At 42.3% G+C, this 25,732-nt stretch overlaps 1 protein-coding gene across 3 annotated transcripts in view; it reads left to right on the top strand.

Moving 5' to 3' along the window:
• Window positions 1-25,732, top strand: part of LYRM4 (LYR motif containing 4) — a 148,396-nt gene that overhangs the window by 77,398 nt on the left and 45,266 nt on the right. Inside the window, exon 4 of one of the 3 annotated variants that reach the window (XR_010750299.1) lies at window positions 20,246-20,386. The exons of 1 other annotated variant lie outside the window; for it this stretch is intronic. Coding sequence is in view for 1 of the 2 variants with exons in the window: in XM_066376970.1 (XP_066233067.1) it covers window positions 20,246-20,284 (39 nt within the window). In the remaining variant the exon portion in view is untranslated. Of the gene's footprint in view, window positions 1-20,245; window positions 20,397-25,732 lie in introns of those variants that run through there. One more of the 3 variants, XM_066376970.1, reaches the window with a different exon arrangement.

The following is a 25,732-nucleotide window of genomic DNA, read 5'->3' as shown; positions in this document are numbered from 1 at the left end:
TTGTATAGTGGTGGGGATGGCAGCATACATCCCAGTATAAGTTATTTATGAAGTAAAAGAACTTGTATTTTTCTCTTCTACTCTCAGACAGATATTCTGCAACAAAAGGGGACAAATAGGAAATGGCATAGGTATGACAACATTCTCTACACCACTTCCTGTCCCAACCCCGAAAATCAACAGAGGCAGTAAAACACCTTTTAAAAAATGAATAACTGCGTGATATATATACATCTTAATAACTGCCATAGTGTCAGCTCCACACTGGTTAGATCATCATATGATTATATTGGGTAATTTCTATGCTTTCTAAATAAAACTTTTAAATATTTGGTTTGGTTAAAAAAGACGACTTCCAACATTATCACAGATCTCTGTGTATAGTGGTAGTTATTGCAATGTATTCCTTAAAAATTCTATTTTTAAAATGTATTACCAAAGCTGAGGTAAATAAAGATGGAACAGAATATGCCTCAGATAGCTCTTTCATAACACTTGCTTTTCTAATGAATGAGAATTTATTTTCTACCAGGGTTTTTGTTAAAACTTGAATTATAATTACAATTTTATAATTTTTTTAAAAAAACTAAAATTGTCCATTTTTTTAGTGTTGTTACTACTTTTTCCATAGTTTCTAGTTTCCTTTTAAATTTTCATTTAGTGAATTAGAAATGTGTGGCTAAATCTCAGTAGCCTGTTTTTTAGCAATAGGCTGGATGGAAATAAGCATTTGTTGCAAGTTTTTTGGAAAATTCTGTTTTATATCTAAAAATGAGTCAGTCTTTTGGAATTCTGTAATTGCATCCACTGATTACTTTAGTATTGACAGAAAACTAGAGAAAAACAAGCTATAAACAACTGGATGCTAGCATAACTAATCTGCAGAAAGATGGCTAACAGGTCCCTTAAAGATGCTCTTTATTGTTCATGATATTGCATTTCTTTGAAAAATAAACCCAGGCATACATAATACACTTGTGTTCCTGCTAAAGCTATTGCTAAATCATTATAATGGGTAGGTGTAATAATGATGATAATGGGGAATTAAGACAAACTCATTGAAACTGGAAGTGTCTCATAACTATTATTTCTCCATTTTCTCATTAAAAAAAGTAAAGAAAATGTTTCTAATTAGATGCTTACAGAGTTTAGCATGCTCAGTTTAAAGATATAATACCCAATAGTACTGTATTTAGACTTTTAAACTAATTACCAATTTTGAAAGCTGCTGTATACAATTTAAGTCTTTTATATTTTAGTATTGTTTTTAATTCCTTTTAGATTATTTATCATATAAGTTCTCCAGTGGGAGGAGGGGCAAACTGAGAGAAACTAATCAAAAGTGAACCTGTTTTTCACAATTATTAAATGATTATCTACAGTGTTTTTTTTTAATTAACAACTTCAAGTGTAACAACTGAAAGTGAAATGCATGTTTATTTTCTATTAATAAAAATGAATTTTGACAATAAAATGAATTCATTTTTAAATGAAAAACCCAATTATGTATTCCTTTAAAAACACTTTTTAAATATATATATAAACAGTGCAATATCATAAGAATACAAATGAATGTGTTTTTATAAACTGAAAACATCTGTATTCAGAACCTCCATCAACCAGAAGAACTTCATACGCATTCCCAGAGCCCCTCGGGCTTCATTGCAGTCACTGTACCCCACTGGGGGTCACCACTATCCTGACCTCTCACATAGATTGGTGTTTCTTACTTTGAACTATCTATAGATGAAAACTGCCTGCTCTCATTCAGTACTGTTTGAGATGTGTCCATATAGTCGCATGCTGGTGTGGATGTCTCAGGACTATATTTTTTTTTTATTGTGTGAATATACCATAAAATTTATTTATCCTTTCTGCTACTGATGGACATTTGGATAGTTTCCATATTTTCAACTGTGCCAGTATGAACATTCTGGTACTTGTCTTTCAGTAAATGGTCACTCTAGGAATGAAACTGTTAGGTTGAACTTTACAAAATACTACCAAGCAGTTTTCCAAAGTAGATGATGCATCAAATTGTGTTTCCATCAACAGTATATATTGCCGTTGTCCCACATCCTGTCCAATACTTAGTATTTTCTTTTTTCATTTTAATCATTATAGTACATATGGTGAATTTCATTTTAATTTTTTCTAATGACTCATACAGATGACTACCTTTTCATATATTGTTCATGGAAGGATAGATATTTCATGTGTGTAGTACTATACTATAAAGTTGTCAGCATAATCCATGTTAATGTGTAGATATAATGCATTCCCAGTCAAATTATTAGCAATTTTTTCTTGACAGAAACTGAGAAACTCATTAAGCTATTCACATGGAAATACAAAGGACCAAGAATAGCCAAGGCATTCTTAAAGGAAAGAAGACTAAAATACTTCCACTGCCATCTACTAAACCTACCCTAAAGCTCTGGCAGTTAAGATGGTGTCATTCCTGCAAGGCTCGGCTCAGTGATCAGGGGAACAGAACAGAGTTAGAAAGAGACTCACTTGTTTACAGCCACCTAATGTATGGCGAAGGTGACATTGCAGTGGGAAGGGACAGCCTTTTTAGTAAATTGTGATAAGTCAGTTATTCTTTGGAAGGAAAAGTATCTTGACCACTTCCCCATTTCATACAAAAAATGGATTATAAATTTAAATGAGAAAGATTTTTAAAAATTGAGTTTTAGAGGAAAACATCTTTATTACCTTGGAGTAGGCAAAGATTTTGTAAACAGGATGCACAATATGAATCATAATAGAAAAAAATTAATGCATTTAATATAATATTAATACTATATTAAAATTGTGATGTCAAGAGCATCATGATTAAGAGGATGAAAAAGCAAAGTGGGAGAAATATCTGAAAAAAGATTCACATCCAGAATATATAAAGAACTCCTACATGACCTGACCTGTGGTGGCGCAGTGGATAAAGTGTCGACCTGGAACGCTGAGGTCGCAGGTTCAAAACTCTGGGCTTGCGTGGTCAAGGCACATATGGGAGTTGATGCTTCCTGCTCCTCCTCCCTTCTCTCTTTCTCTATCTCTCTCTCTCCTCTAAAATGAATCAAGTCTTTAAAAAAAATGTTTTTAACTCCTACAAAAGACAGCAACCAACTTTTTTTTTTTTATTTTATTTTATTTATTCATTTTTTTAGAGAGGAGAGAGAGAGGAAGAGAGAGAAACAGAGAGAGAGAAGGAGGGAGGAAGGAGGTGGAAGCATCAACTCCCATATGTGCCTTGACCAGGCAAGCCCAGGGTTTCGAACCGGCAACCTCAGCATTTCCAGGTCGACGCTTTATCCACTGCGCCACCACAGGTCAGGCCAGCAACCAACTTTTAAAAATGAGTTTAGCCCTGGCCAGTTGGCTCAGTGGTAGAGCGTCGGCCTGGCGTGCAGAAGTCCGGGGTTCGATTCCCAGCCAGGGCACACAGGAGAGGCGCCCATCTCCTTCTCCACCCCTCCCCCTCTCCTTCCTCTCTGTCTTTCTCTTCCCCTCCCGTAGCCGAGGCTCCATTGGAGCAAAGATGGCCTGGGCACTGGGGATGGCTCCTTGGCCTCTGCCCCAGGCGCTAGAGTGGCTCTGGTCGTGGCAGAGCGACGCCCCGGAGGGGCAGAGCATTGCCCCCTGGTGGGCTGAGCGTCGCCTCCCGGTGGGCGCATGCGGGAGTCTGTCTGACTGTCTCTCCCCGTTTCTAGCTTCAGAAAAATACCAAAAAAAATAAATAAATAAAAATGAGTTTAAAAAATTGACATTTCACAAAAGGGAATATTCAGATGGCCAGAGAATAGGTATGTCATTCACATATTCAACTACAGTACTGACACTCTAACACAGCATGCTTATAGAACATCAGTGGACTGTGTGATTACAATAAAGCACAATGTTCTTTATGTTGATTTTAGCCTCCTGATATGTTGATGCCATGACATATAAACAGGCAGAATCTAAAGTGTGCAACAGCAGGAACCACCAGATGGTTTCACACATACTTATAACCCTAAAAATATTAGTTTTTCTATTACCATGAAATGCAGATAAACAGATCTCCCCCGCTGCCTGCTCAAGCTGCCTCCCCTCTGCCCCCACCACACTTGCACGCACACACAGTCTGATCTTTGAGCTGAGGCTATCTCACCGCTGATCCAGAACCACATCAGGCTCACTATTGCTAGTCACTAGTGTCATCTTTAGGGAAATAACAAAGGGGCCACATAGTGGCAGAGATAGTTGAAGTAAGGAGGCATGTTGTATATGCTCTGTTTGGGAATGTTTTTAAGCTTAAGATTTAATGGTTTGATTTTTCTGTATTTTTCTGAAGCCGGAAACAGGGAGAGACAGTCAGACAGACTCCCGCATGCGCCTGACTGGGATCCACCTGGCACGCCCACCAGGGGGCGACACTTTGCCCACCAGGGGGCAATGCTCTGCTTCTCCAGGGCGTCGCTCCGCTGCGACCAGAGCCACTCTAGCGCCTGGGGCAGAGGCCGAGGAGCCATCCCCAGCGCCCGGGCCATCTTTGCTCCAATGGAGCCTAGGCTGTGGCAGGGGAAGAGAGAGACAGAGAGGAAGGAGAGGGGGAGGGGTGGAGAAGCAGATAGGCGCTTCCCGGGAATCGAACCCGGGACTTCTGCACGCCAGGCCGACGCTCTACCACTGAGCCAACCGGCCAGGGCCTAATGGTTTGATTTTTAGGGAAATGCAACAGGTGTGAACTTGACACAGACCAAGTCAAAATTATTTACTCTAATACATACTCATTAATTAGAATCTTCTGAGGAGCACTAAAAAGTTGCTAATACTTGGTGTCTGGGGTGCAGCCTGGATCCTCGGAGGCTGAAAACTTCCCTGGGTAACTGATGTGCAGATATGGTTGAGACTCTTGCTGGCACTTGAGTCGGGCACCGTTAAAATGGAAATGCCTTGATTGCCCTGAAGAGTAACCCATTTGACTGCGTATTTGTGTTTTGGCTTGATAGGGTGGAGGACTACTCGTTCTTTTTACAATTCCTTCAGGGATTATGAGTCCCAGGAATAACTAATGGGAAGTGGTAAAACTGTCTTTTCAAGAATATACTCACAGATTTTCTAAGGAGAAAGATTTTCTTCCCTTCCTTATTACCCCTTGAGCACCTCACTGAAGATAATGTACACAAAGTGTTAGCTGAGCAGAGGCTGCTGTTGCCAACAAGGAAGGCCTGGATTGTCAGCACAGTTGGCTGGCCTCCCCCTTTCCTTCCCATCAGCCCACTACACTGATGAAGAATTCATGAGTGTAACTCAAGTATGGCAATTCTGTGAAAGCACAAAGCTCTGGCAGCATTTTCCAATGAGAAACATGGCTGCTTTAGTTTTTTTAAAATGCTGTTGTAAATACAGATAAACTGTAATGAAAATACATCACTAATTTGTACATAACGTGGTCGTTTGTACTTGCTTTTTTCAGATTAGTCTCTTACTTTCAGTAACCAAAAATAATTGATGCACTATATTTTAATATTTTCATTATGCTGCTTTAATTGATTTCATAAGTTATTCCAAATGCTGACCACTAAGGTTGTTTAGTACTCACCTAATCTATTTAATGTTGTGATATGTTAGGGGTGGTAGGAGGTAGAAGGTTATACAACTGTTTGAAGACAGTTCAATGGGAAAGTCTAAATAAAAGCAAATAAAGGAAAAAATTTTAAATACTACTAATTTATCATTTAGCTACCCTCACCAAGGTCAGCAATGACCTCTTCATTGTAAATACAATGAATAAATTTAATAAAATAATACATATTTTCCATCTCTTTTCTTACATTAACTCTCTGTTATGATAATGTGTTGACCTGTTTCTCTTAAATACTCTTTTGCCCTGTTTCTTAAAATACCCTCACTTTTCCTGCTTCCCTTTCACCATTACTCAGTTCCCTGTGTTCCTTTGCTCATCCTCATCACAACATTACCATAGTCTCAACCCCACCCCAACTCATACCTTCATCCTTTTCAGATCTGACCTGAGTGGCAACAACACCCAAATACAGGTCTCCAGGCCGCACTTCTCTCCTGATCACACACTCCTCTGCCTTCCTATTCAGAGCTTCCCCTGGATGTATGTGACAACGGCTGTCAGCCTTGCCCTTTCCAACCTGGCTGCTGCCCAGACACAAACCTGGTCCTGCCCCCTACTCCCTGTTGGAAAGTCTTCCATGACTAGCTTATGCAGTGGCATTAAAACTTCTCAGCTCTTTACTTCCTGATGCGTCCCAGCCGGGTGTCACATTCTGAACTTACTTACACAATAAGGGTACCAAGGTCTTCCCACCAACATTTCACTAATATTATAGACCTTTAAAAGTCTCCTGCTCAAGCCAATGGGTATGCTTCCACTGGAAATCTTTGTTTCTTCCCGTTTGACCCTCGACTAACCTAGCAAAGGCAATGGCAGTGATCATTTAGATTTCTGTTTGATGAGTATGTCCTCAATCAGGAGCTGCAGGCCAGAGTAAAGAAACCTTCATAGAGCCAGTTTATCTCACTCTGTGGCAGGTGCTTTGGAAAAGAATATTCTTATTAATGCTGGCTTGTGGCGTTGTGTTTAGGGTAAATTTTCATTGCCAGAAGTATCTGCCAAAGGTTTTTCTGTCCATATTTGCTTATGCTTCTTGAAGTAATTTGAAATATTGATTAGTTACTCTAACATCTGTATAAACACACATATATGTGGGTGTATATGTATGTACATACATAATCCATACACATACACATTTATATACAGATGGTCCCCAACATCTGATGGCTTTACTTATGATTTCTTTGACTTTATGATGGTGCAAAAGTGATACACATTGAACAAAAATCATACAGCATATGATCGAATAATCTCATTTCATTCAAAGTCATTTTATTATAATGTGTGTAAGAAAAAAGAAGATAATAATCAATTCCCACCCGGGGCTGTTGTCTTTGTGGAGGGTATATGATCTCCCTCCCCATGTCTGCATGGGTTTTCTCCAGACTCGAGTTTCCTCCCATATTCTAAACATGTACACCTGGGAGTAGGAGTCTCCGTTGTCCCCGTCTGGGTGAGTGTGTGTGCGCACACGTGTGTGCATGCACACATGCTCTCTGTGACTGTCCTGTTCAAGGTGGGTCCCACCTTGTGCCTGAGTGACTAGAACCAGCTCTGGCCACCCTTGACTCTGAAGTGGAATAAGTGTGCAGAAAAGAATGATCATATTTGTTCTTATTCATCCTAACTGTACATATGGCTCACCTTTACTAAAATTGGATCTACAACTATGATGATTTTCTCATGACCAGAAATATGCCATTGGAACTTAGTTCTTTTCTACACCAATTAACTTATGGTAAAATTGGTTTCAGTATATGTCATTTCCTTTCAAGTCACAGTTTCCAGGAACCTGTTGATGACGTTAGGTGAGGACTCACTGTACTTTAAATTTTGATCTTTTCCTAAGCTAGCAAAATGTGATACAGTTCTCTTTCATGGTAGAGCCATGGCTCCTAGTCAGCCACATAATCACGAGGGTAAGAAAAAAAGCTAATACTCTATAGTGTATTCATAGTGTTAGATGATTTTGCCCAACTGTAGGCTAATGTAAGTGTTTTGGTCGCATTTAAGGTAGACAAGGTATGATGTTCAAAAGGTCAGGTGTATTAAATGCATTTTTTAAAATTTTATTTAGAAAATTAATAAATGCATATTTGACTTAACACTATTTCATCCTAAAATGGGTTTATCAAGATGTTACCCCATAGTGATTGAGGAACATCTGTACATGCAAAATGAACATGAATGCACACATACATACATAAACACTCACCCATAAATACAAGCACACTCACATATAAACATAAATATATATATAAATTAGGGGGGACTATTCTTTCTTTTCTCTCTCTCTGATTTTTTCCCACTAGTAGACTGGGGTTGCTTTGTGTTGTTGCTGCCTTGCAGTTTAGTGCTGTGACCCTCTTTTCAAACACCCATGTCCTAACCTCACCAAACCTCAGGGGTGGCAGCAGGGCCTGCCACCTGTGCTGGAGCCGCCTGGCTGCCACTGGGGTGCTCGCACTGCAGCCTCTGCCCACAGGCTCAATTTAAATCCAACTCGTGTGCCCTGCTCTGGCTCATGCACTGGTAAAATTGAGAGCTACATTCAATTTTAAGCAGGAGCAAACTAAATCTGTGTTCTGAAGAAAGTAGGAACAGCGTCCTCTGGCATTCCTTTAAATGGATTAATATGTTGATCTTGGAGGAATCGGGAACCATTCTTTGTTTTCCTTATTAAGCCAGGTGAATTGAAAACCAAAACTCACTGCTAAATGCCACCTCTGGGACTTTTGCTGTATGGTTTCTATTTTAAAGTAACCCGAGGGACTTCTTTTTTAGTTAAAACATACTGTTGTAAACATAAATTTGCAGTATTTTTTTTTTAACATTAGACACTATTCAGTTGCTTCCTGTTTACAGAGCTCATACCAAGAACATTTTATAATGCTAACCGGCTATGTCTATCTAATCGTAAGAAATCATTGCTATGGATCTGTCTTCACATATTAAAGAAATTGCAGCCCGAGCTTGGCAATAAAGTGCTAATTATTGGAGTGATGCATCAGAGTCCTTAGCAGATACCTAAGTTCTTACTCACTTAACTGTTCGTTTTTAAATGTAATTATCAGTCATAAAATGTAGGCATCAAGTGGTAACTTTTACCATACTAGGTTATTACTGATGCTATTAGGGAAATACTTTCCCATATTGCAGGCTTTCACTCAATAGCTATCTAAATGAGCAAATATCCATGATTTTTCAAACAAAAGAGCTTTTCTCAGTTTTATGCGGGCCGCACACTCTGGCCACACAGTTCTGTGCTGTTGATCTGACTTTAAAGGGGGAAGTCTGGACGGTGGATTTAGCATTACTTTACTCTTATTCACAAGACAGGATTCAAAATGCTGGAACGATGTTTCTAATCTTCCTTTCAAAAAGATGGCATTAGGCTGGAGTGAGAAGTTATAGGAAAGTCATCTGACACTACTGTGACATCTGCCGTGATTCGAAACCCTTAATGGTCTGCAAGCAGCTGTGGAACTGTTTCTAGGAAGTCAGGATTTCTCTGCCTCAGGGGACACAGAATGCCTTCTTTTTGCTTGAAACCGATAATAAGAAGCTTAGGAGTTTGGGTTGCATGGAACAGATCTAGGATGGGGTTTGTTCTAACAACACCTGGAGAAATGAGGCAACCCCACAAAGAACTCCAACAGTGCACCCGTGCTGGCTTGCCGAGACAGGAAGTCCTTCAGGGTATGGTGGCAGCTGCTGAAGTTCACCTTGGCTCCCATATTTGCTTGCCCCTCCTCATTCTGCTACCATTGGGCCAGCTTACCCAGTATCAAATCATTGCTTTCATTCCCCCGGTTTGGAACACCTCTGACCCAATGGGTGGCGTTCCTGCACTTGGCCCCCAGAGACCTGGCCATTAGCAGGTACTTATAATCAAAGCATCTTGACCTAGCTGGTTGGCTCAGTAGTAGAGCATCAGCCCAATATGTGGATGTCCCAGGTTCGAATCCCAGTCAGGGCACACAGGAGAAGCGCCCATCCACTTCTCCACCCCTCCCCCTCTCCCTTCTCTCTCTACCTCTCTCTTCTCCCACAGCCATGGCTCGGTTGGAGTAAGTTGGCCCCGGGTGCTGAGGATGGCTCCATGGCCTCTCCTCAGGTGCTAAAATAGCTCGGTTGCCAAGCAATGGAGCAGCAACCCAAGAGGGCAAAGCATCACCCCATACGGGGCTTGCTGGTGAATCCTGGTCAGGGCACATGCAGGATTCTGTCTCTGCCTCCCTGCTTTTCACTTAAGAAAAATTAAAATAAAATTAAATAATCAAAGCATCTCTCCCAGGGCATTCAGCTGCCCTGGGCATTGTGTGCCACTCAGCAGAAAAGGGCCATATGCCCTGGCTTGTGAACAACTGCCTCTCATCTTGAGTTAGGCTGCCTCTGTGGGGCACAGTATTCCTCTTCAGAGCTAGCAGTGTAGCTTTGTTGTCTTGGATTTGATATGTGTTTTTCAACATCTGTCTGTGCCTCCTATTTTGGCAAATACTTTTGAATATAGATGTTATGGTCCTACCAAAGAATTCACTGTAAAATTCAGTAAGAATTCACAATGAATGACCAGGATTCTAAATCTACATATGCTGGAGAACTCTGTGTGAAGTAAAGACATCTGATTTGTCCAGGCTGCCTCCAAAGATCACTCAGGACTTTTCTCTCTGCTTTCCTTAGCCATAGAAATCAACTGATGTTTATTTCACAGGGAGTGTGTGTGATACGTAGTGACATACACAATCTGAGAGCTGTAACGTACCAAAAATCTTCGCTGTACTTCACTTAATGCTTTACTTGCCTAAGTGCTCTCCTGTACATTATCATTTTAACCTTCAGGTTAGCTAGGAGAGGCTATTATCTACCTTTTGCTGCTAAGAAAACAGGCTTAACACTACACAAGGTAATGGCAGACCAGTATTAGAGCCCCAGTTTTCTAGTAGCTTTCACAACGTCTTGATATAAGTGTTATGATCGCTAAGTGATATGTGTATGCATGATTTTCTCCTCCCAAACACACAAACACTCAGCCATTAAGATTCAGTTATTGAAAAATGATAGAATTTACCAGCATCAATAACTTCCATTCTGTATATGTGGTCTTGGTAGCTAAGAAAGTATTAGCCTGATAAAGATGGAGTCTGAAAATCTATCCTGTGTGTCTGTGATCTTGTTAGCAATCAGTCTAACAGCAGGCAGTGAGGGGGTGCAGTGATTCTGTGCAGAATAAAGCTGATTTTGCACATCACTTTCTTCAAAGATCCCGGCCCTGGCTGGTTGGCTCAGTGGTGGAGCGTTGGCCTGGCGTGCGGGAGTCCCAAGTTCGATTCCCAGCCAGGGCACACAGGAGAAGTGCCCATCTGCTTCTCCACCCCTCCCCCTCTCCTTCCTCTCTGTCTCTCTCTTCCCCTCCCGCAGCCGAGGCTCCATTGGAGCAAAGTTTGCCCAGGCGCTGAGGATGGCTCTGATGGCTCAGGCGCTAGAATGGCTCTGATTGCGGCAGAGTGACGCCCCAAGATGGGCAGAGCATCGCCCCCTGGTGGGCATGCCGGGTGGATCCCGGTCGGGCGCATGCGGGAGTCTGTCTGACTGCCTCCCCGTTTCCAGCTTTGGAAAAATGAAAAAAAAAAAAAAAAAAAAAAGATCCCTTCCACCAGCCATCCTGTTAGAGGAACGCTGTAGATAAGAAGCCCCAGACCTGGGGTGAAGGGACCTGAATTCTGATGCCCTCATCTGACATTAAGGATATAATCGAGTTAAGTCACTACACACTGGAAACTCTGATGTTTTTAATCTGTAAAGTGAGGTGTCAGGGTTTTGTTTTCTCCTGTTTCATCTGTGTGCACATGCTCTTAGGTCCTACACTCTATTTTCTGTCTCCTAAATCATCCCCTTCCATCACCTCCCTCCCCACCCATACCAGGGCTTGCGGACTGGGGAGGGAGTGTCACTGAGATATTAAAAATCTCCCTTGTTTAGACCCAGTTTGCAGATGTTATATGGAATTCTTGCTGCTGTTTAATTTCACTGAATTACATTTTTATATTAACTTAATAAGCTAGGTGATATTTATAAACTTACAATATTGAATGTATAGAAAGAAATCAATATTTCTTATAATAATTTGATGAAAGTGGGAAGGTTCAGTAGAAAGTCATTTAAAATTCCAGACTGATAATTGATTAAAATTAGTGGCTTAAAAGTTTAGAATATCTTATTTATAAGGTTTTTTGTTTGTTTGTTTATTCTATAACAGGTAACGATTATAGCCCCAGCATTTATAACAGTTTGCAGCTACTGGGTAACAGTTAATGGATTTAGGAAAGAACCAGCAGTTTAGAATCAGCATTCTGTGTATCCCTGTGTAGTGTGCTCTCAGGGTTTATTGTGCTAAAACTTAGCATTTTTATCTGGAATATTCTCTTTCTACAGGATAAGCTCTCTGCCTTCTCTTTTGGAATTATTAGCATCTTCCTTTTGTATCTTCCTATATTCACGGACTATGTGGTCAGTTCATTCAGGTATTCATGAATGGCTCTGGCAACGTCATTAATTCCTTATATTTATTGAGTACTGTGGTTCCCAACTCTGACTACTAATCAGAATGTATTTTTTTAAGACTACAGAAATAATTTTTGGTGAGCATCCTTATTGAAAGCCATAAGTTTACCAAGAGTGGCAGGTTATATTTCACATGGTTTTATGTCACTCATTGTGAGAAAGGAAACACAAGTATTATTGATGAACCCCAGTTTCACTGAGAAGAAACTGAGGCTCTCAGTTTAAATGAGTTGCCCAAAATCATACCTTGTTGTAACACTTCATCTACTTATATTCCCAATGCCAGCTTCTCCACCAAATTTCTCCATCAACATACTGTGTTGCAACCTGGAATCTTAGTCATGTTTCCGGATATCAAAGGTTCAACGGAAACTAAACTGACATAGTATGTTGTGACAATGGAGGGACCACAGAGAGGCAGAGTTAGGCAAACATTCCCCTCACTGAAGGAACCTGAAATCCTGCAGGTCTTAAGTATCTCATTAAGGACATACCACATGTAGTTACATATATCATCTAGATGTAAATAAAATACTAAGTAATTTTATTATATTATATAATAAGTTCTTTATGCCTTTCTCCACCCACCAGCAAGTTCATTGTTATAGGGCAGTGGGTAGAGCCGTGGCCCGGCCACATTGCATTAGACTTCTGACCTGGCCTGAAAAGCCCCACCCAGCAATTAATGGCATGGACCGAAAGAGGAGAGATTTCTCCAGAAGGACACAAGTAATACCTCATTCCCTGGGTACAGTTCCCATTAGCATGTTGGTTTTAACTGGGTTATAAGATTTGGTAGTCATCAACTCTGGCAGAGAGGAAACAGGACCTTCTGAAGGGTGGGACCGTGGGAGGAAGGGTGCAGACAAGAGGTGGGCAGCATGGCAGCGCGAGCCACAGGAAGGACTCCTCTTCATGCCTTCACTTACTGCCGCCAGCCATGCCTTGTGAGTGGACGTTTTTGGCAAAGGAGATACAGTGGGATACACTTGTTCTAGATTAGAAGGATGAATGATGATTAAAAGCCAGTTCTGTTTCCTTGTTTAATCTAGTATGTCATGAAAGCACTGAAATACTACGAACATGTTGTCACATTACAAATTGTTTTGTTTCCTGTGGATGTTTCCCTGAGTGGCATGAGTTATATGGGTGGTAACATTTTCCTAAGAAAGGCTGTCAGCCCCACACCTGCCTGCAGTGTCCCGTTGAGCCCTGAAGCAGCATGGTGGAGTGGGAAAGCACTGAGTCAAGGGAGGGTTTGCCGCTGCTCATTCACACCAACCATAGGCTGTCAATTTCCATCTTTGGATTCCACAGTTTCCTCATCTATAGAAGGGGACTGTGAGTAGTTTGTGTCTGAGGTCCTTTTCAGTTCTCCTCAGTGATCCTAGTTGCCACAGGTAGTATCACCATACCTCCCTGCATTTGTTAAGTGTATGTGTCACCTTCTGTGTCTAGCAGGCTGTGCTGACGCCATGGGAGTATGGCAGTGAGTCCCACAAGGAACTGCCTCCTGGGGCCTCCCATCCAGCCAGGGAGGTGGAATATCCACACACAAGAACTCCCAGAAAGCTCAGGTGGTATGTATTAGGTGACAAGGCCATGGACAAATATCCTTTTTTTTTTTCCTGAAGTTGGAAACGGGGAGGCAGTCAGACAGACTCCCGCATGCACCTGACCGGGATCCACCCAGCATGCCCACCAGGGGGCGATGCTCTGCCCATCTGGGACGTTGCTCTGTTGCAACCAGAGCCATTCTAGTGCCTGAGGCAGAGGCCATAGAGCCATCCTCAGCGCCCAGGCCAACTTTGCTCCAATGGAGCCTCGGCTGCAGAAGGGGAAGAGAGAGACAGAGAGGAAGGAGAGGGGGAGGGGTGGCGAAGCAGATGGGCGCTTCTCCTGTGTGCTCTGGCCAGGAATCGAACCCGGGACTCCTGCACGCCAGGCCGACGCTCTACCACTGCCAATCGGCCAGGGCTGATATCCTTATTTCTTAAGCCTCTCTGCATTCCTCATGGCCTCTACTTGATACTTTATGTACATTTAATTTAATTACCACAATATCCCTGTGAGGTCGGTGTTAATACCATCCCATTTTATAGATAAGGGATCAAGCTTTTAGAGAACAAGTCATCTTCCCCTATTTGTACAGCTAGTATATTGGACCAGGATTTAGAAATAAGCATTTCTCATTTTAGAGCCCATGTTTTTTTCTGATAGATCATGTTGACTCCTAATAAAATACTAAGGGAATTGATCACGAGATGATACATTCCATTTGGGGCAGGATAAGCACTTTCTGTTGGAAGAGCCATTGCTCAAGGACTTAGACATGGGTAGGATTGGCTTGTGTGAGATAGGGAAGCTGTTTCCAGCAAGGACCTGGGAGGTAGGGAAGAGGACAGGTCCGAGCTGCTAAATATGCCCTGCCCACAAGCAACACCTGTGCTGAAGCAGCTGCGTGCTGGTTATAAAGGCGGGGGACCAGGTGGGAACTAGAAAGTTATTGAAAAGGTGTTTCATAACTACACAAAGTTTGGGTAGGAAGTTAAATGAAGACAGGACCCATGCCTGACCAGACGATGATGCTCATCAGACTGGGACGTAGAGGACCCAAGTTCAAATCCCCAAGGACGCCAGCTTGAGCGTGGGATCATAGACATGACCCCATGGTCGCTGGCTTGAGCAAGGGGTCACTCACTCTGCTGTAGCCCCCTGGTCAAGGCACATAGGAGAAAGCAGTCAATAAACAACTCAAGTGCCGCAACGAAGAATTGATGCTTCTCATCTCTTGTTATAAAGTACTGCGCCCCACATTCTGAAAGGCACTGTACCTCATTTCATCGAGTTCATGTAGAGACACCCAATTCAGATGAATTTTGAAGAGTTAGTAGAGGAGGAGAGTTATTAAATATGCCGGCCGCATATGGCTGACATGGGGCATCAGACACAAATCATGCGGGTCCCCAAAATAGTCCAGGGGCTGCTTATATACCCCTGATCACACACCGTCAGGGGAGAGCATGACATCATGGTATAGGCTGGCAACATGTGTTTAGGGGATACACAGAAACATTAAGACTTTCAAGGTAACACAGTCAAGGATGTTTACAAATCTTTTAGGGTTCATCTTCCCTCACTAGCCTAGAGGTATTTTACTCTCAAGATTCCAGGAAAGGGGGAGGAACTACAGTCAATGCAAGGTGGTATGTAAATTCTGCCTCCTATTGAAAGAGAAGTTTCTCGTTAACCTTTATTTTAGATTTAAAACTAAATGACCCATTGTTCTTGCAAGCCAGAAACTGTTACATTCTTCTCCCTCCCCTCCCGAAAGGAGAGACAGGACAGGAAAGCCTGACCTTTCCTCCCAGAATATCAATTTTCAGCTTTTTGGTACCTTACAACACTCTCTCCCTTCCTGTCTGTCTGTCCCTGTCTGTCCCTCTCTCTATCTCTCTTTCTGTCTCTGTCACCAAAAAAAAATAAAAAGACAGGTCTCATCTAGCCATGTTTTATGAAGATCCATGTGGACAGGGATGGGAGAAGAGTCGTCTAGCCTGGTTGGGGAGTGACTGCTAGAATGCAGTAATGAGCTGATCAGGGTGTAAATTTAAGATAAAAAATTGGAAAGGGGAGAAGCAGACACTGGAGAGGATGCAGTGGCACTGTCATAAAGGCTGTGTCAGCGGCATGCCAAACCCAAAAACAGAAGCGGACTCCAGAGATGACGAGGGTTCCAATTTTAGTGAACCTGAGATGCACTTAATTTTTTCAGCTGTAGTTCTAGAACTTGAGAGAGCTGTCAGCCTGAATTGGTGGGAGTCATGCTTTTGTAGGGGGACCCGGGAACTGGGAGCTGAGGTGAACTAGTAAGTGTCTGTGTACAAAGCACATACGCATTTGGTACCTCATGCTTTTTGCTATGGCCATAGAAAATACCACAGAGAAAGTATAGTTATGCTTATAGCTAACTGTTATTATGTGCTTCCTGTGTACCAGGGACTGCACAGGGTTTTACATACCTCAGTTCTTACAGTCCTGTGAGGTGGGTCATTATCTCCATTTTACATAGGAAGGAGCCAAAGCGAAGTTACATAACTTAGTGACCTAGTAAATGGCTTGAGCCCAGTCCAATAGCCTGTACATCCCCAGTACTGCTTAACAAAGAAGGGGAAGAAATATTGCCATCTGGGAAAATCGGACTTCAGAAAGAACAGCAAGGAATGCAGAAATGGTTGCTTCCTGTGTTTACTACTTTGTCATTAGTTTGCAAGGCACAAGCTGGTTCACCACCATTGACAAAGCCTCCCACAAAGCCTGCATATTGGGCTTTTTCTGATATGCTGGGATTGTCCATACTCAGAATGAAACAGATGGGCCGGGGCACGTTATCGCCTCTCAGTCCCCCATACCGCTGTGGCCTGAAGAAAGTCAGCAAGGACTCACAGAGGCCAGGGGCATGCGCTGTGCTTGTAGGCTTCTATGTTTGACAGTTAACTTTGTCCTTTTCTGCATTGATCCTACAGCTCTAAGCATTATTTTTAAGTAATGAATGTTTTATGTATAGGAAATCATCAGTAAGAATGACAAACTTAGTACAGTGAACGTACACACATGATTTTTAATGTAATCGTGTGTCTGTTTTTTTACATTTTAAATATTTACATTTAATTTTAGAGGAATATTGGCTCCAAACTTTCCATTACCTTATAGTTTTATTATTTCAATCATAGCTGTGGGGAAGGCTTATTTGAAACTGACTACTCACCCAGCTTGCTTTAATATGTAAGAAGCCCTGTGATACCCAGCCCTCACAGCATTAAAAGACTGCAGGGCTACATTTTTCATAAGACCTACCAAGATTTTTAGATTATTTTCCCTACCAACCTTAATGTATCTCATAATCCTGTGATATTTAATAGCCAAATAGATAAGGTAAATGGCTGTTGATGGTTACTTCAGAGTTTCTGGTTTTGTTCTCCCCCATCCCCCAGACAGCACTTGGAGAATGTCTGGAGAGACAGTAAGGATGAACTGTTGACTTAACCCTATGGAACCTAGGATCTAAGAAAGTTGCTGTGACATGCTCTGATGTTGGTTAAACCACCTACTGTCTCCCTAGTCTCCATGACAGTGTCTGAGATGATGAGCCAGACACCAGTCCCTGACACCTATGTTCCCAGCACCTGGGAGAATTAGTGAGCTGGTGCCATAAGATACTCTGAGAGGCTCGGAGTGAAGGACCGCCCACAGGGGGATTACAGTTGTACCTGCTTCTGCGTCAGCAGCCTTTCCTATAGCTGCTTTCCTTCAGGTTCTCACTGTATTATCCTCATTTTATATATACCTGAAATACTGTTTAATATCACCACATTGGTACCTTTTTTACTTACTTCTTTGTAAACCTGAATATATCACAGATATTAAGTTTTCCCTGAGTTACTAATGAGCACTCAGGACTGTACATCCAGCAGAAGGCCAAACATGACCCACTTATTTATCTGAAATATGGTGTTATCCTACAACCCTAAAAATGTAATAATTAATATAAAATTTCAGTTTAAAGTGCAGTTTTGCTATATCAAACAAGTATTGGGTCAAAAATGAAATTTTGTTGAAGGTGTTTTAACAGGTAATTTAGAAATGAAACGAGTTCTGGAAAAAAAAAACCAAAACTTAAATTTAATTTTATACTTGGAAGTACATTACAAGTGAGGTGGTATATGTATACTTATAGGTTTAATTAGTGATTATTTCATTATATATCTCCCATGTAAATGGAAAATGATTTCAAATAAGAGGCTGTCATTTTCAATAATTATTGTTGTTACAGTTTTTGGAGAGTTTTCTTGGTTGCCTTAAAGTGTGTGTGTGTGCACGCACGTGTGTGTATACTTCCTCACTTGGTAAAGGTTATTACCTGTTCAGTAATTTGAAAGTTTTTCTTATATTAAAAATTACCTTTTCCATAACTAATTAGTTTTCTCATTTTTTCATCTCTGTTTTGTACTTGAGAACATGTAGTCACAGTGACTTGTTCAAGGCCACAGTTCAAGTATACACACAGATCAGGACTAAGGTCAGAGTTCTAACTCTCAGGACCCACTTCAGCCCCATGAAGTCACCCCCCTGTTAAACTGCAAGTATCTGATAGCCTTGGGCTTTTAAAGGCTTGTGCTTCTCCTTTGTTGTTTCATATTTTCAATAAATGCTTGCTCAGTATAGTGCAAGGCATGAAGTGAATGACAACAGGTGTGGTCCCTAACCCCAGGACCTTGCTTTCTGGGAGAACAGACATTAAACAGATAATCACCCAGATGGATATATATATTAAGCAGAATTAAGGAGTGCTATTCAGGAGTGCTGCCTGAGAAAATGACCAGGGATGCCAGTCAAGGACATCTTCTCTGAGTAAATGACATTTAATCTGGGACCAGGCGATGAGTAGAGGTGAATTAAGGGGAAGTGTGGGGAAGGTCATGTATTCTGAGGGAGATAGACTATCCAGAGACCTTGAGGGCTAAAGAGCTTGGCACATTCCAGGACCTAGAAGAAGACAGAGATTGTTTTCTTGCATTTAGTCCAAGGGCCACTAAAAAGTCCTTCATCCTGGCTTCCACACTCCAAGCCACTCTGTTCACATGGGAAGGAAATCTTTACAACCTCAGTTGTGAAATGATTTATGACAGTGCAGCTCATTAATGAGACTTGGAACTTCCAGAAGAATTTGGTTTAACAAAGTGGCATGCTGCTGTTTCTTTGGGAAAATAAAAGAGCAAAGAGAACTGAGACAGAAAGGTATAACTTATCCCCCAGGTCAGTGGTTCCTGAGGTCACTTATGAGCACAGAGAATTACGTACTGGGGAGAGGTGAACAAGCCTTACTTCTCTGCACTGAAATATTTTATGAATGTGAACCTTTGTACCTTTGTCTCCTCTTTCTTCAAATGAAGATTAAAAGCAATCTGTTGCTTCCCGGTCAGGGAACCAAAAAAAGAAAAAGAAAAAAAAGCAATCTGTTTATGGCCCTGGCTGGTTGGCTCAGTGGTAAGAGTATCATCCGGGCATGCGGAAGTCCCAGGTTCCCCAGGGCACACAGGAGAAGCAACTAACTGCTTCTCCACTCTTCCCTCTTCTATCTCTCTCTCTTCTGCTCCCACAGCCATGGCTCTATTGGTTTGAGCAAATTAGCCTGAAACACTGAGGATGGCTCAGTGGCCTCTGCCTCAGGCACTAAAAAAAAATGGCTTCATTGATGAGCATCAGCCCCTATTGGGCATGCCGGGTGGATACCAGTTGGGATTGCAGGAGTCTGTCTCTCTGTCTCCCCACCTCTCACTAAAAATTTTTAAAGAAAAGCACTCTATTTATAAAACAGTCATATGAGCATATGTAAAATATAACTAAGCAAATTCAAGGACTCTTTTTTGCTCAATCTAGGCAGTATGTTTTGTGGATACTGCTAACCCACACTTTAAACCATAACTTTGTATTGATTCCCAAACACTCTTACACTTGTGCACACTGGCATTCTGGGTGAAGTCCTGAGTGATTGTTCATCAGTAGCTTAATCAAGTAGTCGGGCCCAAGTTCAGGTTAAAATGTTTAACATCATCAGAAAAAAGAAAAAGAAAAATGTTTTAACATCAGCTAGACTCTTGACTACCGATGTTTATTTCCTGGAAGATGTTTAACTGGTTAAAGAAAAGGAAATCTCACACGGGTCCTTGTTTGATTAAGGAAATAAAAGGCGTTCACATAGAACATGAATATATGTTTACATTGCTAAAACAAACTTCATCATAGCAAAGCTTACCTGTCACTGCATCATTAAAGTGTAAACCTCAAATCTACCTAGTAATACCCATGATTACATTTTCTTGAAGACCATAGGGGTTCATCTGCCAACCAGGTGAAGCCACTGCCTCTTGGAGGAGAAACAGTGGCAAGGTCATCCCATCAGTCTTCACGCTGTCTTCCCACATGCCATTCCATTTTTTGATAATTGATCCAGAATGACCATCTCAGTTGGTCCCTCTCTTCCTGCAGGTTCCTGACATGAGAATATGTTGCAACAACTTGATATAACAAGTCCAAGGCTGGTTAATCCAGTGGCCCAGAGACCTCCTGGCTCCAATTTGGCAACGTCCAACCATAAAAAAAATTAAAAAAAAAAAAAAAAAAAGGCAAGTCCCTGACTCATGGGTTGTTGTTTTTTTGAGAGAGAAAACCTTTTCCAAAGGCTCCAGCCATCCTCCCTGCTAGTCATATTGTCCAGAACTGTGTTATATGACTGTCCCCACACCGTTCAGTAAGCAGAGAGACTGAAACCTTCACAGTGTCATCAGTGAAGACTGACACCATGGGGCTGGAGAGAGACTGGCCTCCCCTGAGGCTTACAGGATGCTGAAGCACTTGGGGCTTTGATTTGAGGGAAGGAGATGAAGAAGGGGCAGCCAGGAATGGGTGACCACTGGTCTCAGCCACAGCAGGTTTAGTATGTGGATCCTGGGAACTTGTGTTTAACAAGTTCCCCAGGTGTTGCCTGGTGGTACTGCTGAAGTGCACTTGGGTTTGCATCCTGGCTCTCCTTTACCAGCTCTTTGACTAGATAAATTACCATGTTTAACTTTTCCGCATTTCTCACGGAGAAATAGGCTAAAAATACCTACTTCAGAGATAACATGAGATGTTAGATAATATATAAGCCTGTCCTTCAATCCAAGTAAGATCAAATCTTCATAAAGACAGGATGTTAATAAGGGGCCTCTCAGCACTGTGCTCAGTTCGTTTGCCTCCCAGTCTACTAGGGCTGACTGGGGAAAGGCTCCTAAACTGCCGCTGAGCTCACAGGCCAGCAGCAGAGGAGTGGATGAGATACCCAGTGCTGGAGCAGCCGCAGTCTAATGAGGCAGCAGGGACAAGTGCACCGTACGGCGTACGCAGTGAGAGCAGACTCGGATGTTTTGGGGGTGAAGCCATAGTGTCAAGCATATGCGCTAGAGGGATTACAGTAATGAAAAGAACTGTACAGTTTGATAATGGAGCCATATGTGCAGGTAGAATATCTAATTCAACAGAGATGATTGAGGGCCGTAGGAAGGGCATGACATTGGGAGTGGGAAAGGACATGGTACTCTGCTGTGTACAGAGCACATGTGCATGTTGCCTCATGCTTTTTGCTATAGCCAAAGGAGAGAGCACAGAGAAAGAACAGTTATGCTTATAACTAACAATTATTATGTGTTTGCTGTGTACCAGGGACTGCTCTGGAGAGAATTTAAAGGTTGAATATGCTGGTTTGAGGGCTCAAGAGATACGTCAGGTCTAGAGGTACAGATTTAACAGTAACTACTGTCTTGGTGTGAGTATAAATGAGAGCACAGGCAGTGAGTATTTATTCAGGACACATTGGTGGCCTTGCTGGTGTTTTGTACTGTTCATATATCAGTGTGCATGAGGAATGAAGACATGTAACATTTATTCTTCTTCCTTGGCAGCCATCTCTTCTGTGACTTTTTCTATTTTCTTATAAAGACTAAGGTCATAATGCTTTCCTTTCTAATGAAGCTCTTTTTTTTTTTTTTTTTTTTTTTACTTCGTGGGCAGGAGGGCCTTAGCCATTGCAGAGAAAGGCCATGCCCCATACATGGCCCTCACCATCGCAGTGATGGGAAGTGTGGACTTTGGTGTCAGACTCGGGTTTTGGTTCCGGCTCCTTTTGGTCTTGGCTCTATCGCGTATCAGCTGTGCAAAATTGAGCACGTTTCTTAATCTCTCTAAACCTACTTTTCTTCAAGATGAAAATAATATCTTCATTTATTATAACTGCATTTTTCTTTCTTCAAATGGAGAGACAAAAGGGGAGGCAAGTATGAGAAAGAGTAGGGAAAAGCGTGCCTCGGACAAAAACTAACATGATGTTTTAGTGACTAAAGCTGGAACACCAGCATATTGTGTGCTTAAAGTGTCGCTAGGCATTCCCCCCAGGACTGCTTGTCTCTTGGTCCAGGACTGCTTGTCTCTTGGTCCTTTCTGTAGGAACTACGTGCCTGAGGCTGCCATTCTGCCTCTCAGACACATTCCAGATGCATGGTATTTCCCTCTCTGGGGGCCACCCCCTTGAGCCGAGTCACACCGTGGGTTTATGCTAGCAGTGTGGCTCATAGAGCGTCACTATGCGTCAGACCGCAGAGGCCTCGGAAGTCACGGGGCGCAGCCGTGCTGGGGGTGTGCGGGAAGGGACTGCACGGAGGACCGCAGAGGCCTGGCCAGAAGTGGTCAGTCAGCAGTGGGAGCAAGCCCCGCCCATGCCGCTTTCAGCTCCTTCTAGCTCGGTGTCTGGGATGCTGAAGGGACTTCCGACATGGACTCTCTTGAAACGGGGTAAAAAAAAAAAAGCCATGATTAAAACCCCTGTATGAGAATTTCCTTTTTAATCTAGTTGACTTTTTTTTTTTTTTTACAAATAAGCCGTTCCTTTTCCTTTTCCAAGCCGAGGCTAGTCCCCTACCCCGACCTCACACTGAAGACTGAGTGCGGGAGTGCTGAACAATAGGGTGAGGGGGAAGGCCAGGGAATGCAGTGGAAGCTCAGGGAAGCCCTGCTTAGCTTAGCCTGCAGGACTCCAGCTGACAGACGTGTGTTTTCCCTAACACATGCGTGTAAGCCACTTCCGTGATGTGGTCACGTCAGATCTCTCTCGCCCTAAGCATTTCTTTTTCTGGGGTCTGAAGCAGCTATTCTGGGAGGAAAGCAATTTGATGTCAGGGGCTCCTTTGAGCTTTGGGAATTGGGGCTCAGAAGCTTGGAATTGGAGCTCAGCTGCTAGTGGAAAATACACTGTGAATGTTTTATTAAGTAATGCATATATAACATTGAACAGAATCCAAATACATAAATCACTTATACAAAGAGGCTACCTTCCAGCATTTCAGAGCCCGGTTGCCACAATTGCTCACAAAGTCCTCTGTTGCCATCTGCTGGTGAAACATTTTATTATGCTGTTAAACCCCATTGTATATATTTTTAGTTCCCTTTTCCCTCTTCGTAGTCCTTTGGCACGCAGGTTTTTCTAGTGTAAGATTTGCCCCCACCAAAACGGAAATGCCTGTGTTTTTGAGGATTTCCCAGGAGAACTATACTACTCTTTAAAACTCAGTCAAGACAAAGAGAACAGGATAGACAGAGGTAATAAAGCCAGTTTCTTCATCTTGGCTTTTAACAAGTCTTTGTGGATGTTTAGGTACTCTGAAGTCAGGCTCCAGGTTGGCCTGCATCTCAAGGCCAAGTACTCAGTCCTCAGTTGGTCTTTACAATGGGTCCTATAGACCCGGCTATCTAGCTCCCAATGCCTGTATACCACAATTAAGTAGGAATTACTAGTATCACCATTATAACCTGCCCATAAGACAGCATGAGCTCACATGAATTGCAGTAGAAAAACCTTACCCTGGGGGTTGCCATGAGTCACCAGAGCCAGATGGTAAATTCATCCACCTGGATGACACATAGTTAGATAATTATTGGGTCACTTTTTGACATCAGTTCAAAATGTCCATTATATCCTGAATGACAATGGTTTGCCAACAAGGCATCAGACTCTAATACAAACAAAATATTCCATATGGCCGTGAGTCTCGGAGCACTATCATGTCACCTTCTTAAGTGAGTTGTCAGCATCACCCATGGGTCATTCCACCTGAAGTGGCATCACTGCAGTCTCACCAGCTCTGAAACAATACATAGGACATCTCAGCTCCTTGAAGTTTCATGAAAGGTTGGATAGAGAATACCCACTTGGTGACTCAGACAGAGGAGTGCTGACAGGACACAGTGCCTGCTACGCAGCCACAATATGGATGTTCTGTGAAACGTTGTGGCAGGCAGGCAGAGGGCCACGATCAGAGATGATAGTGCTCTTTTTAGGCAAAAGTGTTCCAAAAAACGAAATTAAGAGCAGAGTTGCTAAAGCATTCTGGGCTCTTCACATCTGGGCATGGCTGTAAGCCCCCAAAAGATGTTGTCATTTAGCATCGTCTCCCAAGACACTGATGAAGTTGTGGGTGGGGGTCATGTTTGAGATTTAGAGGGAAAATTTTAAAACAGAGTCCTTTACTTTAACTGTAACCTACAGAAGAGAATGTGGAATGATAGAAGATTAGACGTGAAAACCAAGAAGTTTAGTAAGGACTATTAACCCAAGGACTTTATTTATTTATTTATTTATTGCTACACAATCAATCACCTCCAAAATAGTGACTTAAAACAACAATCTTCACTTTTTACAACTCCCATCTTCTGTAAGTCAGTAGTTCAGACCAAGCATGTCTTGTAGAGAGTGCTGCCCAGAGACCAGGCTTCAGCCTAAAGCATTGAAAGCCTGGGGTGGAATCACCCCACCCACTCGCCCGTCTGGCCCTTGTTGGTGGCTGTCAGCGAGGGCTAATCAACCACAACGTACACTCACAGTACCATGGAGCCCGGGTTTCTTCAGAACATGGTGTCTGGGCTCCAAGGACAACAGTCCCAAAAGAAAGAGATGAGCAGAAATCATATTGCCTTTATGACTTAGCTTTAGAAGCCATGCCATTATCAATTCCACCATCAAGATGTATTGGTCAAAATAGTTCGGAGCCTTCATTGGTTTAAGCAGAAGGGACTTAAATTCCTTCTCTAATGGAGAAATCTCTGGAAAATACCATCTGCCATACCTGTCTTAATTTGTTGTCTGTAAGCCCATCCTCACATGTGTACAGCAACAGAGTGTAGCATGTTGTATGCCCTCAGTGACCATTATACAGGTTTGTGGTGGATAAATGGGAGGGTCAGTGGGCTGGGTCTAGTTCTTATTCTCTCTTCAATTTACAGTTGGACCTGATCTTAGATTCTCTGGAGCAGTTTTCCTCTCCAGGAGAACAAAAAGACAGAGCTCTAAATCAGTGATTTTGTTTTTTTAAATACCCTTATACACATGCTTCAGTGGTCATGGGGTTTGCTACAGCAGTAATTCTGAATGAGAAGGGGATGGTAAAAGTTTTGAAAAATGCCTCTCAAAATTTTTAATTTCCTGTCCACCTTTGAGAATCCTAAATTAGCGATCTCTAAAATTCCTTCAGCTCTGATCTCTGTGTGCATCAAGACCTTAGACACATCCCTTGGACCAGGGGTCCCCAAACTTTTTACATAGGGGGCCAGTTCTATGTCCCTCAGACCGTTGGAGGGCCGGAGTATAAAAAAAACTATGAACAAATCCCTATGCACACTGCACATATCTTATTTTTAAGTAAAAAAACAAAACGGGAACAAATACAATATTTAAAATAAGGAACAAGTAAATTTAAATCAACAAACTGACCAGTATTTCAATGGGAACTATGCTCCTCTCACTGACCACCAATGAAACAGGTGCCCCTTCCAGAAGTGCGGTGGGGGCTGGATAAATGGCCTCAGGGGGCCGCATGTGGCCCGCGGGCCGTAGTTTGGGGACCCCTGCCTTGGACCTTTTAGGTTTTAGTTTCTTGCTCTAAAATGAAA

This window comes from Saccopteryx leptura, chromosome 3 (assembly GCF_036850995.1).
Source record: "Saccopteryx leptura isolate mSacLep1 chromosome 3, mSacLep1_pri_phased_curated, whole genome shotgun sequence".
Classification (NCBI taxonomy): Eukaryota; Metazoa; Chordata; class Mammalia; order Chiroptera; family Emballonuridae; genus Saccopteryx; species Saccopteryx leptura.
The sequence above is the reverse complement of the archived record's forward strand: the minus strand, read 5'-3'. Positions and strand labels throughout refer to the sequence as shown.